This window comes from Crocodylus siamensis, chromosome 6 (assembly GCF_052110815.1).
Source record: "Crocodylus siamensis isolate JL-2025a chromosome 6, ASM5211081v1, whole genome shotgun sequence".
NCBI classification, from domain to species: Eukaryota; Metazoa; Chordata; order Crocodylia; family Crocodylidae; genus Crocodylus; species Crocodylus siamensis.
Window position 1 is genome coordinate 31,076,562 of NC_143400.1, and position 16,113 is coordinate 31,092,674.

General features: G+C 47.3%; 1 protein-coding gene across 1 annotated transcript in view; it reads left to right on the top strand.

The window, feature by feature from the left end:
* The first annotated feature begins 2,144 nt into the window (after nt 1–2,144).
* LOC149862153 (substance-P receptor-like) overlaps nt 2,145–16,113 on the top strand; it is a 75,927-nt gene continuing 61,958 nt past the window's right edge. Inside the window, exon 1 of the mRNA XM_090052965.1 lies at nt 2,145–2,650. Coding sequence (XP_089909091.1) covers nt 2,250–2,650 — 401 coding nt within the window. The 5' untranslated portion in view covers nt 2,145–2,249. The remainder of the gene's footprint in view (nt 2,651–16,113) is intronic.

Consider the following 16,113-nt stretch of genomic DNA (forward strand, 5'->3'; position numbering starts at 1 on the left):
ATGTAAAAGGAGAGCTGGGCCTGCTGGAGTGATCTGAGATGCATACTGCTTTAACTGGGATTAATAAGAGGCCAGTAGGAAGTAAACATGGTGAGCAGATAGTGAAAGGTTGCATATTTTTTTCTTTCTTTTGGCTTATCTGGCTGTAGCTTACAAAAGTTTGTGCCTTCCTGAAAGAGTCAGTCTTAAAGGTCCTGCCCAGCCCTTCCTTCTGCTTGGGTTTAAAAATAGGAGAAGATAAAGGATTAATCTTTAAAGCACCCTCTAGTCAGGGGGCCAAAGCATGTCTGCAGGTACCTGCAGAGACGGATTTGCCGCGTCCCTTTCATGAACTGTGAAGGTAAGGATTTCATATGGGTTTTCCATCTAGCCATGTCTCAATATCATTAGCTTTGTTCCCTACCAGCTTGAAAGAGGAATTTGCTGGCAAGCCCCTGCCAGTGCACCTTTAATGCTGTACGTGCTCGTTAAATCCCAGCACAGCTCTTATCGATGGGCTTGCTTTAAAATTGTGCACAACAAGAAGCCTGAAAGATGAAAGAAAAGTTCCATTCCCAGTTAACGCTGGTCTCAATGCACTGTCTGGATAGATGGAAGGGTGTAGAAACAGATCATCACAATTATTGGTACAAAACCTGTGTGCATGCATATGCTTAATGCAATTTCCAAGGGAGCGAGAAAATCATGAAGAATGCTGCGTAGGCAGACAGACCACTGCATACTGTGTCTGCATCCCTGAGACAGGCTGGGGCTATTAAAACGTACCGCTGTCTTCTTCAGTGGAGTCAGGACATATAGAAGGGGCTGGCTTTACATCAATGGAAGCTAATGGCAAAATAACCTCTTGGTACAAGCAATCTCTTTGGTACAAGGAATTCTTCACCTCTGCTTCAGGCTAGCTGTGACTGTTATCCTGAATATTTTATTTCATCTCCCCAAAGGCACATCACAGACAATCTCAGTTCATGCTAGAACTCAGCCCCCAGCCGCGGGCGCCTGGACACTGCTGAGGGAAGACTTCTCTCTCCATGGCTCGGCTTTGCTACAGAGCCTGCCAGAAGGGGGGGCACAGAAAATCAGAGTTAAGGACACTTGTCCACACTGGCTACAGAACAGCTGGCAGCTGGCACCCGGTTCTGGATATCACCACACTGCTAGCAGCGAAGGTGGCAAGGGTCCCTATTCCCATTTCAAGGGTCCTTTGCCGTTCTGGTGTGAGTGCCTGGGGCAAAATGGTGAAGAGAAAGTCAACAGGGATTTATTATGGACCCTCTCCCCCAAGTAGAAGAACAAGGGGTCATGAAATGAAAAGAGCAGGCAGTAACATTAACATGAACGCTAACGCAGGGGAGTTCTTTGTCACCCGGTGTCTCATTCAGGCGTGGAACTTGCTGCCCCCAGAAGTGGTGGCAGCGGTGCCCCACCTAGACTCCTGCCCGCCCCACGTGAACTCTTAGTATTGGACCCCTCTTCGCCAGAGGTAATGATTTGGTTGTTATTGCAAAACTCTTTATCACATCTGCGCTATTGATGTCTTCAGATAGTTCGTTCTCAATTGAGAATACTGCCAGTCCCATATATGCCCACTATTAAAACTGGGGAGGGGGGGTTGTAATTGTAATTTTTTTCCTTTCTGTCAGCCCCTGGCTTTGCCCATGCCTGTGCCCAGGTCTGGGTGGAAGCTGAGGGGCGGGGGACACGTCTGGAGGAGAGGGGCACTGGTAGCTAGCAGCTAGCCAGCAGCGCAGCCTGGGCATCACACCTTCCTAGCGCTTCGGTGCTGGAGGCCGCGGGTGAGACGCCAGCAGTGGCAGACCCAGCGCGCCCCTTCCAGCGTCCGGCGTGGGCAAGACGGAGCTACGGTGCCACCCGCGACCTGGCACGTCCCTAGGGGCGGCCCCGCACCCGGGCACATCCCCAGGACCCACTGGAGCCCTTGCCCGGCTCTGCAAGGGGACGCCGGAGAGCGGGCAAGGCAGAGGGGCTCCTGGCACGTCCCCAGGGGGAGCAGCCCCCCCGGAGCCGGCGCGCACATCTGGGCGGCTTCGAGGGGGGAGGGGCCGAGCCGGCTCGGGGCAGGGGCCAGCCGCCGGGAGGGGGCAGGGCCGGGGGCGGGAGGCTCTGACGCCGCCGCCCAGCCCGGATATAAGCCCCTTTCCCACGCAGCCCGGCTCTGCGGCGGGTGCGGAGCGAGGATGCCGCAGCCCGGCCCCGCGCGTGTCCGAGCCGGCGGGGCGCCCTGAGCCGAGATGGACGGCGTCCTGGAGGGGGAGGGGGACTTCGCCCCCGCCCTGCCCCTCAACGGCTCGCTCAACGGCACGCAGGACAACCAGTTCGTGCAGCCCGCCTGGCAGATCGCCCTCTGGGCCGTCGCCTACGCGCTCATCGTGCTGGTCTCCGTGGTGGGCAACGTGGTGGTGATGTGGATCGTCCTGGCGCACAAGAGGATGCGGACGGTGACCAACTACTTCCTGGTGAACCTGGCCTTCGCCGAGGCCTCCATGGCCGCCTTCAACACGGTGGTGAACTTCACCTACGCCATGCACAACGAGTGGTACTACGGGCTGCTCTACTGCAGGTTCCACAACTTCTTCCCCATCGCCGCCGTCTTTGCCAGCATCTACTCCATGACCGCCATCGCCATGGACAGGTGAGGGCCGGCGCGTGGCGGGGTGGTGGGGGTGCCAGCTGCCAGCCAGCCCCACGTCCCAAGGCGTTTGCCTCTGGCTCCTCGCTGAGCAGGTAGGGGGCAAGGAGGCCATAGTGTGGTACCTGTGAGGCCCCCTCTTCAAGGGGCAGGGCTGGCCTTCTGCATGGAGCTGGGTTTGAGGATAGACCGGTCGTCAGAGCTGGTAGAAACCCCTGGCAGAGCATACCCAGGTCACCAGCAACCCTGCCTGCCTGGCCAAGTGCCCCAAGTCTTTCTGCTGTCTTGGCATTTGTTTGATTTTTTTTCTTCCTAATTTGGCTACTGTGCACATGGAAAGCAAGAGAGGCACTGAGCTAAAAGCATGCCTGCTTCCTGCCTTTTCATCTTTTTACACACACACGCACACACCTTTTTGTACAAGACCACTGAAGGGAAGTGTGCACCCCCTCTGCACTCCCAGCTCACCTGGAGATGCTCTTAGGGAAATGCTGTTAGCTTAATGAAAAGGGGCTGTTTTACAGTGCCCCAGGCAAGGCTGTCTTACCATGTTCCTCTGTGTAGCCTGCTATCATTATCACCATCACTGGAAATCTAAGGGCTGTCCCGCTGCTGTTTCTCACTAGTTTTAAAATCATTAATTTTCCTGGATTCCTTCATTTTAACTCAGAATCCGTATTTAATGCACCACGGTGTCTCATCTAATGATGCTAAATGTATCTGAACATACATTTTAACACATGCATGCAGGGGTAGGTCTTAGGGATCCAGATTATTTGTCTGATTTCGTTTGGAAAGAGCTAAGTAAAAACTTCCAGGTTTGCCCACTGTCTTTGGAAAAGGTGCTGTTGCTCTCTGTTCCTGCTTTTATGTTGTTCTTAGATGGGTGCAGATTTCTGAGCTGAGTGGAAATTGGTTTAACCCGAACTGATAGGCTCTATTATGTATTGCACACACCTATTTTCTCTGTGGCCGTGGTATGGGGTTACCCAGGAATCGATGTATATTGCTGGCATTTTGTTTTCTGATGAGAAATCCAGCAAGTTGCCAGCACAGTGCAGAGGCAAGGGGGACTATGTCCACCCAGGCACTTGGCTTAGGTTGGTGATGAAGAGGGAGCAGCAGCAGTCCAGTGGTCAAAGCCAAAGAGTAGGGGTTGGGAGTTCTGCAGCTCTATCACGTCTTTCGTCGATCTGTTTTGTGACCAGGGGGAAAATTATTTAGTTGAGGCAACTGTATTCTAGCATTTCCTCTTTGGCCCCTCTTTCCAATCTCGTGATGCCAGTCATAAGAAACAAGATCAAATTAGATTCCTCTCTCAGATACAGACTTATTGGCTAAAACACGAAATGGAACTGAAAAGTAAAGTGCAAGTGCTAACAACAGTTTCATCGGGGAATTTACCTCCCTTGCCCTCAGTTTTTATTAAAGATACCATTGCACAGGGCTTATTAGTTTGTTCTTCGTTCTTTTCTCCTGCAGTAAAGGGTAATCCTTTTCTCTCATAGGGTGGAATAGAAGTCAGCTATAATGCCTCTAATGTTAATGGGGTTACATGGATGGGAACGAGAGATCAAGTCTGACAAAGGCAAATAGGAAAAAGTTAACCCAAGATCGTGTCAGCTCTGCCTGGGTATTAGAGAACCCATTTCATTTTTTACGCTAGTGAGGAGAGCGGGAGGCATTGTAACACAGGTTCCCTTGACTAACAGTTCTACTTCTCCCACCCTCCCCACCTATCTGCTACAGTTGTTGGTTCCCTTCTACCCCAGCAGTATTTGCATTTTTGGTTCCAACCTAAATGGAGCTGCAGAGTACCGGCTGTGAAGTAGGATGCTTAATTAGTAGCTTTTTTCAGCTTTAAACCCACAGTCCTATTTAATAACTCTTAGCTGTAAAGAGAACTCATTTGAAGAGGGAATCTTCCTAATGAAAACTGAGACTTAGCACTGGAACCAGGAGTCACAAATTCATACGTGCCAATATGTATTTTCCGTAATAGGACTGTAAGTAGGTTGTTGGAAGCTTGGGCCAGAACTTCTGTTCAGTTAATGGTCTCAGTGTCTTTTATGCACAGGTCCTTGATGCAGTCTTATCTGCATCTTATTCAAACAGCCAATGCAGCAGGTCAAATTTGCAAGAGCCCTGAATGATTTGGGAGCCCAAACGCCATTGACTTGCAAAGTGACTTGGGTTATGTCTACACAGCAGACACTGCTCTGATTCCAGTCTGTGGACACATACCGAAGTCAGCATTAAGCTACTCTGCTTGGGTGCTGCTGGTCATGTAACTACAGCGGCACAGAGCTCTGTGTGGGTTGCCAAACCAGGCGAGAAGCTGAATGAATCTTTGGGTGGTGAGCCAGCACTGAGCTTCACGCTGCTAGTGATATGCCACTAGCAGTACCTGAACTAGCCCGCTGAAAACTACCTTGGGTAAGTCTTTGGGAATGCCGTCATGACTGTGAAGCCGGGCAGCTCGCCAGTGCCTAAATCCCCTTTCAAAATTGTAATTGAGTACATAGTACTTCTACAAAAGGTGCTCAGTAGCTTGCAAAGTAACAAAAATATATTTCCTGTACAGAAACCCTGCTGGAGGTAGGATCTGTGTGCCCAGACAAGTGCCGCATCACAAAATAAACAGGATTACGTTCGCTCAGTTCAAAGCTGAAATTAGAGTTGAGAGACAAGTGACAGAAATCAAGGAAATTTGCAAAGAACCAGTTTGCACAACCAAAATCTAGGCATAGTAAACGATCCGACACACTAGTGGGGGTTAAATCTCATGGGCGTTTCAGCTCTCTGGAAATGCAGTCACCTTCCTTGCTTCCCTTTTAATCAAGAAACAAGTATTCCAACTCTGGGGTGTGCTGTGACAATTGCTTTGTTATCTTATATTTGGATCTAACAATAGCAATAATATGGCTGGTGCTGAATCAATTCTGATTCTCTCAACAGTGTTTCAAGACAAGGGCTTACAGTGGGAGTTCAAGTAAGAAACTGTAACAGAAAGGGAGCAAACTGTAAACCCAAGCAGAGCTGATGCAGGATGGGTGTAAGCATGCACCTCAGTTCCACTTGGTTAATATGATCAATGTACTCTGTGACGGCCATTACGTCTCCATGAAACGGGCTGTTTTTAGACCCAGGAAAATGCACTTGGCATCAGACAAGATTGCAATTCCCATTGTCAATGGAAACAAAAAAAATGTGATGTGGGTTATTACCGCAGTGAATTGAGTGACTGACAGCAGGGGCTAGATTTGTAATTTCCAAGATACTCGAAGAATTCACACCATCAAACTGTTCAGGAAAATAAAGGCAAAATGTGTTCTCTCTCTAAATCATTTCTATAGCGCGCCTGCCAGAAGATCCGAAGCTGCCTTCTAAAGAAGCAACAAGCCTTATGCCAAAGCCAATGAGAGAACACATTTTTCAGGCTTAGAGGTTTATGTTAAATTCAAGCATGCACAACATAATAGACCTGAAACTGGATTGTGCAAGTAGCTTTACAAATCTTGTCCTTGACAATACAAAGCCGAGCTTCTAGCAAAAGTTTATTGGAGATGCAAGTGGCCAGCACCCCTGACAAAATCAGGCTGGTAGTCCTCTCCTTTGGAAAATACCTTGGTGTCAGGTGTAACAGGAAGGTCAGGACCTAACACTTGGAGCACTATAAGAGGCCTGATCCATAAAGATGACTGAGTGCACCCTCAATCATTGCTAGATTTCAGGGAGCTGAGATGACGTAGGATTGGGCCTGAACATCACGGCAGTATTGCTTGCAGAACTCCACCTCCCTGCAGATTTCTCAAAAGCATTTGCAGTGTAGCATTTCATTTGTATGCTGACAGTGGAGACTCAAGTCCTCCCATCTGCAAGGCTCAGGCACCAGGTTCAAACCCTCGCAGGGCCTCACTTGAGCATCGGGTTGTAATTCTGTTCTTAATTATCTTAACACCTAGATAGGAAGAGGCCAAATCGACATGCCCTTTGGCTAGAAAGTTATGCCTCTCCAATCACCTACGACTCTTTGAGCAGGAAAATAGAAAGAATAACTACAACTAATTGTAGGGTTGCTTGTAGTTAAAAGAAGACGGTTGTCAGTGAGGTAAGCAGGTACAACACTCATTACACGGGATGCAGTTTGCCCTCTGCACAAAGAGCCTGTGTCCAACTGGAGATCTAATTTGAGGACTTTAGTAGTGTACAAGTTCCATGCCTGCCTCTGCAAGGGGATGCATTTCAACCAGGGAGCATATTTGAGTAAGATTTCCAATCACCCAGATAAACACAGGCAGTCATGGAAGAAACCCTGAATCTGCACACACCTTCAGTCAACTTTGTAGCTAGTAAGACTGTTCCCGAACTGAGACAGTGACTTCTTTTTGCATTACTTGGTTGAGGAAGGGTGAATATGAACATAAATTGGAAGCCAATTGCTAGTTTGACAGCCCAGCCTTGTGCATTTTGCAAATCAACGTGTGACATCACTGCCTCCTCAAGGGAAACCCCACTGCGTTAACTGTTAGGATTTTAGAAGGAGTTTAATGAGGTATGGTTGAATCATATAGCAATGTGGGCTTTATTAAGCCTAACTAAGATGCAGCACATTATCTGCAAACGGGGAACTCGAATAACCTTCTGAATGTCAAATGTGTAACAATGAGTTCATAGGTGAACCTGCAGATCCTTCGCAAGTTGAGTAAGTCAGATTAATGTCTGTGGATGATGTAATTAGTCACCCCGAAGGCTTTTAATTAGTCATTTTAAATCTTTGGTAGCTCTTTATTTTCAGTCAGTCTAGTCTTAATGTGTTTAGCTGTCTGAAGAATATTACTTTTGTCCACGCAGGGCAAAATATAATATTTAATCTACTGCAATATGAAGGCCAGAGTGGGGAGTATAAAAGCTAACGGGATCTAAGGATGTATTAACAGGGGTAATGACCTCAAAACAGGCTGGCTTGGCTGGGTACGTGGTGCCACTCACCACATGAAGTAGCTTCTAAACACTGGTACAGTGATGCAGAGCAGCTGGATTTTAAGAGTGAATCTGGCTTGAAGTCCACAGGATAATTCCTGACAATGAGACTAGGGGATACTGGGACTGAGATTTCTGTAAGGAATATTTATTCCCTGCTTAGAGAGAGGCCTGGAGAAGACCATCTATCTTTTGTGGCTCAGGACCCGCACACAGCACCTTGCTGACCAGAAACTACATATCCTAGAACAAGGTGGGCATCGGTAAAGGCCCCACAGGACTACAGAACTGTAATCCATAGGGGTGTTTTTGTCTGCAAGCAATAGGACAGGATAATCCCTTCCCAAATATTTTAGGGGCACTGGATCTCAACCAAAAATGCCACCTCTTCGGGGAAGACCTGAACTGACCTGTCACTGTTTTGGTGAAGTGGGGCTGAACTTCAGGGAAGCTTCCCTGCTTTCTTATCACAGGTCTGCTTGGCTGATCCTCTTGGAATCCAACGGTTGCCTCTGATCAGACTGAGGATTAAGCTGGAAAGAGCACTTCTACTTCACAAAAAAATGCCTGTACATGGAAGAGTTTTCATTTTGCACAAGAAAGAAATTGAGACCCTCTGAAAACTCTTGTGGGGGGGAAAATGAGAAATGCTGGGTTATTAACAGCTATGTTAGCCTGAGGCACAATCTCTGCTCTGAATTACCTAGATTAATGATTGACCCTGGCTTTTCCATATCCCTCCTAGGTGCCCTCGCCAACCAGCCTGTGCTAGGCCTCGTGCCATCTGGTTTTGATCAAAACTTCCTTCCCAGGTGTGAAAGACGTTTCTGTGCATCTTTCTAGTGACAAAATCCTTCCTCAGAAAATTCCCTGAGGGTCTAAGGGAATGACCACCTCTTTTTCATCCTCTAGTTTCTGGATGGGGAGTTGTCACTACTTTGGCTGGCAGGTGAGAGGATTCAGCATAGAGCAGAGGAGGAATCCCTACAATCTGGTCTTGTTTTGTTGCCAGATCATCAATCATGGTGCAGTGTACCACTCAACTGTCAGAAAGAAGCCATGGAGCCAGTCTAACTTGCCCAAGTTGGCTCCATCCCAGTGCAGGGGTGTCCTGAAGCAGAGCAGAGGTGCTGCAAGGCATCATGTGAACATACACTCCCCTGCTGTCAACTTAGCAAGGGAAAGAGGGCATGCTTGCAGAAAGAGGCAAAGCCAGGATGTATCCCTAATTCATGAAGTCCCTGGGCTGCACTTCTGCCTATTAGAGTCTGGCATAAATCGGAACTGCCTTCAGGAGCTCTTCCTTCAATTGTTCTCCTATGTGTTTTTAGGAAGATACAGTTAGGAATTAATTACCAAAACCAGTCTGCTCCTTATAGCCTTCCGTTCCCAGCACTGCAGAAGGCAGTCTTCTAGGAGAGAGAGTCCAGGTGTCCTACTTGCACAGCCTCTGTTGCCAGTGTTGCTGAGCATCTCAACCTTTACTGTATTTATCCTCACTGCAGCCCTATGGAAAGGGTAAATCTAATTGTTTCTGTTTCACATAAGTGCACTGAGGCACAGAGAAGATAAGATGCTGGCAGTCATAGGGAATTAAACCTAGGTTTTCAAAGTCCAGGGCAAATACTCTCGTCCTTAGACCACCCTTCTTCCAAGAGACTGAAAGCAAAACCCAAAGTGAACAGAAATGTTAGTCCAACATCATCTCTTTTATTAAAAAGAGAACAGTAGCCATCACTTCTGCTCCTGAAACATTGCTGTCCCCTAGGCAAAGCTTCCTGGAAGAGATGGACACCGCTGGTGATGTTGCTTTGCCGATCACATGAGCACAGAAGGTTCCTGTACTGCAGCAAGGGCACTAAGCCTAATGCCCTAAGACCACAGGCAGAATCAAAACACTTAAGATTAACATATTACCTTGCAACTTAGAAACCACACTGAGGTGGCTTCAAGTGCATTGGGTTCCTAGGAGCGTTAAGTCATCACTTCAGAAGGGCAAGAGCCCATGAGACATCTGAGCTAAGGGGAGGATCCAAGCCTGCTTTGGCATAGGCGTAAGATGGGGATATTGCATTGCCTAAGTCACTAAAGGCAGGGCTAGGAGGGTGATGGCTCTAGAAGAGGCTATTTGGAGCTATCCCTGCAGATGAGGAAAGGGGCTAGGTTTAAAAAATGCAGAGGAATTGATAGATGTTTGGGGGAAGCTTGAGCTTTCTTCTGCCTGTCTGTAGCTGTGGGGCTGCTACCAAGGCTTATTTTTCAAGGTGGAAAGGAGGAACATGGAGCAAATCCAGCAGACTCCCAGGCTGTCTGCCAGCCATGACCTGTTCCTTTCTTCCCCTTGGCCTCCAAGACACAACTCCGAGCCACTGAACGGTGCCCAAGCTGAAGGACACTTCACTGTGTTGCAGCAAGAGTCGGCACATTCCCCCCAGCACACGGTGCAGGGCTGGGAGCCAGGAAATTCATTTCTAATCTAGGCACTGGCACAGAACCCCCGAATGACTCCTGGATGAGTCGCTTCCAAGCTGGCTTTAAAGTTACTGTTGTCCCAAATGTTGGGTGCCTGACAAAGGACATATGGGCACTGACTTTTTCAGAGGGATTCAGCACCTGTAGCCCTCCTGTTTTTTACCTCCAGTGTCATGCATTCAGCACGTTGAAAAATCTGGCCCCAAATGTCTTGGATTGAGCATTTGGCCTCGGTTCCTACTTCCATGTTCCTTTCTGTAGAATGGGGCCAAAGCAAATTGCATACCACAAGTGAACAAATAATCCTCCCATCCATTCTGCTGCTGTAATGACCTATTAGCATATTCACAGAATTGTAGAAAAGTAAGGCTGGGAGGGACCTCAAGAGGTCACATCTAGTCCAACAACCTGCTCAAAGCAAGATCAACCATGACTAAACCATTCCAGTCAAGCGTCCATCTAACCTACTCTTAAGAGTTTCTAGGACTGGAGATCCCACAGCCCATTTCAATGTTGAACCACCCTCATAGTTAGAAAGTGCTTCCTATTCTCCAACCTAAATTTCCCCTGCTGCAATCTGAGACCATTGCTACTCCTCTCCCCTACAGCCACAACCAACTGCCTATCTCCATCCCCTTTATAGCTGCCCTTCCAGTAGTTGACGCACAGTGTAGACGTATCCCATCATGGGAAAATCAAGAAGCTACTGTTATAAATCCTGGCTTGAGAACCACAGCAGAGCAGAGGCAGGAAACTCAAAGCTGTGAAGAGAATATTTCCACATTAAACAAGTACCTACAGTAATTGGGCACTATTATCAGTAGACAAGCATGAAACTGTTAGAGATCAGCTGTGGATTCTGGCTTCTTTAAACAAATCACTTGGATAATTGTATTTGCACAGAAATCATCTCAGGTTGCAGATGATACAGAAAGCTCAGTGCCAGGCAAAAGCAAATCTCTAATTAAATGACTATACAGCCGGGTGGTATTATATTATGTGCGCTCTGGAATCGTCAATGGTTTTACAAGTGTCACCTACAAATCTCATCTGCTGACCAGGGGCAAGAATCAGGCAGTAAAAATCTCTGATAGCGCACCTCTACCGATAACCATCTTTAGGTTGGGTTTAAATTGCAACTGTCACATGTCACTTTGACAGAGCTGGGGTTTACAAATGCTGGTTAATGCATTGCACTGTAGCACATTAAATGCTGTGACAGAAAGTGATGTGTCAAATGGAAAGAGCATTCACTTCATTCTTCTTTCATTTCCTTTCAAATAACCTTTGGTGATGGGCCTTGCATTTGGGATTCATTGTAACAGTCAGAATCGTACAGAGACTAACATACCACAGGGACCTTCAGTGCAAGTGATATTGTAGGTGGAGAAAAGCAGAGATGTCTGCAAACCTTTCAACAAAATCTCAGGTTGCTGCTTCTGGTATGTAACAAATGTTTCACTGGGGGTTTAGGGGAAAACTACTGGAAGCAACAGCAAACTCTCATTGAACAAAACGATGCTCTGACACCGTAGCTGGGGAAAGAGGTTTGGGAAAGCAGCGAAAGCATTACCTGGAGCCTTCTGCTTGGGAAAGAAGCTTTGCTGAAAGCTTGGTCTCAGGCAGATTTTATTGTTTGTGAAAGAAAATAGAAGCAAGAGCTGGCAGCCGTGCCATTTCTTTGGAGAACAGCTGGACTGTCACTCACACTGGCCTGAAGGGATTCTTTTGCACGTTCAGGTGATGGGCCTCACATATGCAAAGAGAGCAGAAAAATGATCAGGCTTCAGAATAGAGGCCTCTGTTCTTGAAAACACTCATTCCTTGGAATATGAATAAGGGAGGGATTTGCAGTGGATTGTGGAGTTGGAATGGATCCCGAGACCCCCCTGCACAAATGCTATTTCTATAACAGGCTTTTGTACCTGGCCCCCAGCTTCCCTTGTTCTCTCTCTCTTACCAGGCACCTTAGGGTGGCTGAGAGGAATCATACTTGTCACACATTGTAGTCCCAGGGGGCCTGCTGCGAGTTTGGGAGCGACTTGAGCCTTCAGATAGTAGGTAGCAAAGGGGGAGAAAGTCTTTGTCTGGTGTAAATCAGAGCTGAAACACTTTACATTTGATATCACCCCTTTAAATTGAGACCAACAATACAAAGGGTCTGGGGCGATGCAGTCAGGCATACCTGTCCTTAGCTCACAGTGCTACATATTGGGCATGGGACTTCCAAGCTATCACCAGGTTATGCTGCTCTTGCCTCTGGCTGAGCACTGGCTGGACGTCAGATTCTGGCAATTGATTCCAGCTGATTCTAAGGATTTATCATTCGTGGATGTCAACAGTTACCAGACAGCAGACACTAACTTGGGGACTCTAACTTGAGGACTTCCCCCCCTTGGGGACTCTAACAGTGCATTCATGCAGCGTGTACCAGAGTGGACTGCACTTTCAGACATCAGCAATGGATTGCATTTGCTTTGAGGCTGGAAGATGGCCACTTAATGGCTAGATGCCAATAGCACAAAGATACTATCTCTAATATGCATTCACACACACACACACACACACACACACTTTCTCTCTCTCTCTCTCTTCTTTCTCCCCGCCCGAGCCTCATTCCAGGATCACAAACCCACAGGCTGACAACTCAAACAGAAAATAAAAGATTACACGTATAAATCCAGAGGGCAACAGACCTTTTTGGTAAAGGAGTCAATACAGCAGACAGGTCAACGTTTCAGTGAATGCAGAAAAATGGCTGGAACATGGGGGCTACATGAGACTGATATCATGAAATAAAAGTAAGAGAAGACCTAGAGTCTCAAAGACGGGTGAAACAGGAAACTTATGAGAGACAGCTTAGATTCATTGAAGCCTCTTTCTAGGAGTGTAAGTACCATATCAAGGAATTATTCATGTTAATATCTTTATGAATAATACATCCACAGTTCTAATGAGAGCAAGTCTACAGTCCCTGTTTGGTTAAAGGCTTTTCTATTCCTTTACATGCTTTTATGTATCTTCCAGGCTAACAAAAGCGACATCTTTTCTGTATTTGCCTTCAGTTCAAAACATACTGTGCACTGATGATCCAAATGGCCTTCTGTGAATTCAAATAAGGATCTACAGGTCCCTTGTCAGAGCAACGAGAATTCACATTTTTCCTTTCTACACGTTACTGATGCACCAACTGCTCTGTTTTATTGTGGCATGAAAGCCTAGCAAGCCAAAGCCTAGCAGGAAAGAAAGATGGAGCTTGCTGACACTTCCCTTTGTATCAGATCACTGCTCTAGGGTGTCACCCCTTTATGACAATGGAGCTGTTGCAAACATCTGTGAACACTTGTTTGAAAAATAAGGAACTCAGCTGCCATCAGTGGTGACACTGGGTCCTCACACACTTTTGTATTCAAAGATACTCCTTATAGTTTCATAGTTAGTAGGGTCAGAAGGGACCTGAGCAGATCAAGTCCGACCCCCTGCCATGGCAGGAAAGAGTACTGGGGTCAAACGACCCCAGCAAGGTGTACATCTAACCTCCTCTTAAACACCCCCAGGGTAGGAGCCTGCACCACTTCTCTTGGAAGCACATTCATTATCTGTCAACATTGTGCCTAACAGTACTGCTGTTGGACCAGGACCCTGGATAGAACAAAACACTTACAGTCTGACTTGGAACAGGGGAAACCACTCCTAATTTTCTGTTCTCCTAGTCATAGTTGGTACAGGGTCCCCTGGGCTAGGGAGAATGCAAGCAATTTCCTGAAGTTGGTGTGGGCCAGATTGGAGGCATAGAACTACTGCAAACTCCTTCAAACTCTGGAGCTAAATCCTGTCTGCAAGGTAGTGCTTTGAGATCTCTGCATGACAGGACAGCCATGCCTTCCAAAAGAGTGCTTTGCTTTCTCTTCTTAGCTGGTGACAGAGTACAAATCCTTCAAGCTGACAGGCTACTTAGGCATGCCTTATTTGCTTCTACTCTGTAGAGGTTGCACCCCACTCACCTTTATGTCTGAACTCCAACCTGAAACCACGTAGCTAATGCCTGCTGCTGTCTTGTGTTCCGTCACCCACTAGTGATCTGTTCAGGATGGTGTGACCATTTGGGCTGGGAAGTAAAGGAGTTAACTCCATCAAGGACTGTTGTACTAAGGGCTACCAGGTAGTTGGCTGGTAACATTGCTGTGATCTTCAGGCAGGGTAAACCAGCATTGCTGTGTTGGCTTAGAATCACAAAATCAGAGAAAATTAGGGTCGGAAGGGACCTCAGGAGGTCATCTACGTCCTGCTCAAAGCAGGACCAACCCAACTAGTTCATCTCAGCCAAGGCTTTGTCGAGCCAGGTCTTAAAAACCTCCAAGGATGGAGAGTCCACCACTTCTCTGGGTAACTTGTTCAAGTGTTTTACTACCCTCCTAGTGAGGAAGTTGTTCCTGATACCTAATCTAAACTTCCCTTGCTGGAGCTTGAGACCATTCCTCCTTGTTCTGTCATCTGCCACCACTGAGAACAGTCCAGCTCTGTCCTCTTTGGACCCACCCTTCAGGTAGCTGAAGGCTGCTATTAAATCCCCTTTCAGTCTTCTCTTCTCCAGACTAAATAAGCCAGTTCCCTCAGCCTCTCCTCATAAGTCATGTCCCCCAACCCCCTCACCATTTTTATTTCCCTCTGCCTGGACTCATTTGTCTACATCCGTTCTGTAGCAGGGAGGCCAAAACTGAACACAGTCCTCCAGATGTGGCCTCACCAGTGCTCAATGGAGGGGAAGAATCACTTCCCTCGATCGGCTGCCATTGCTCCTACCAATGCAGCCCAGGATGCTGTTCGCCTTCTTGGCAACAAGGGCACACTTCAGGACGTAAGTGAAGCTATGCTGCTTTCCATCAGCTGAAGATCTGAACCTCTCTCTGTGTCGAGGCCCAGAGTTAGTCTGGGTCAAAGTAATAGAGACAAATAAGCAGCTGCCTGTTCTGCCCTCATTGTTAGAGCTGTGCTCAGAGGTTGAAGAGGTCAACAGCTCTTCTAGGCTGTAAGCCAGCTATTTGGGGTGGAAGGGAGGAAGATGGGGATTAAGCAGACAGAATCAGCTTTGCTATTTGCAGTCAGTTTTGGTGAAGAGGTGTGACATCCACCAGTTGCTTCCTGTCTGTCATTTGCCTTGCAAGCAGTAGCAGCTGGGTATTTGCACAGACCGGTCGTCTCTTCGTGTGCAACAACGAGACTTCGATTTGACTGTTCCCTTTCACTGGTGCTCTTCTTGAAGGACCCTCCGAGAAGTTTTTGTAAACTTTGAGCCTATCCTTACGTGCTGTCATTAGAGCTGCTCAGTAAGGGCTCTGCTGAGCTGTATAGGAGAGGTCAGCTGTCATACAGGCTTCCTACTGGGATTGCCTTTCTATTCTGCACTGAAAGCTTCAATCTTGGGAGCCACTCAGACTTTCATTTTCTTGGTCTCCTCACCCTAGGGGCTTTTCCTGTTCCTTCTGTTTAACCACTGATCTCTGCAGGAAACTTTTCCCCTTCCTTACTGCCACAGAGCAGATGGCTCATACAGCTGCAGGTAGACTCTGCACATATTTATTTAGGAACAAGAGAGAAATTCCCATCATCTGCACTGGTTTCATGACTACACAGGTACTTGCTGAATAAATAAATAACATTTAGCAAGTTCTCATCTACCACCATCAAAATGCTTTGACAAAGTAGTAACTAAGGATCATTGCCTGCCCCCCTCCCATTTCACATGTAGAGGAAACTAAAGAACAGCACATAAGTGATTTGCCTCAGTGAAAATGTGGTTTAAGAGGAAATAAATTCAGGTCTTTCATCCACCAGTATCTTGCCCTTGTACCTAGATTCTGCTGCCTGCCTTTTGTAGGGCTAGAAATACTGACATGCTGCTTCTCTAAAAAGTCAGGCAGACTAGGTGAATATAGCCTCGATGAATGCTTCATCATGGCAAAAAATGGCAATGGATGGGTCTTTCCTCCAATTACTCTTAGTTTTCCCTG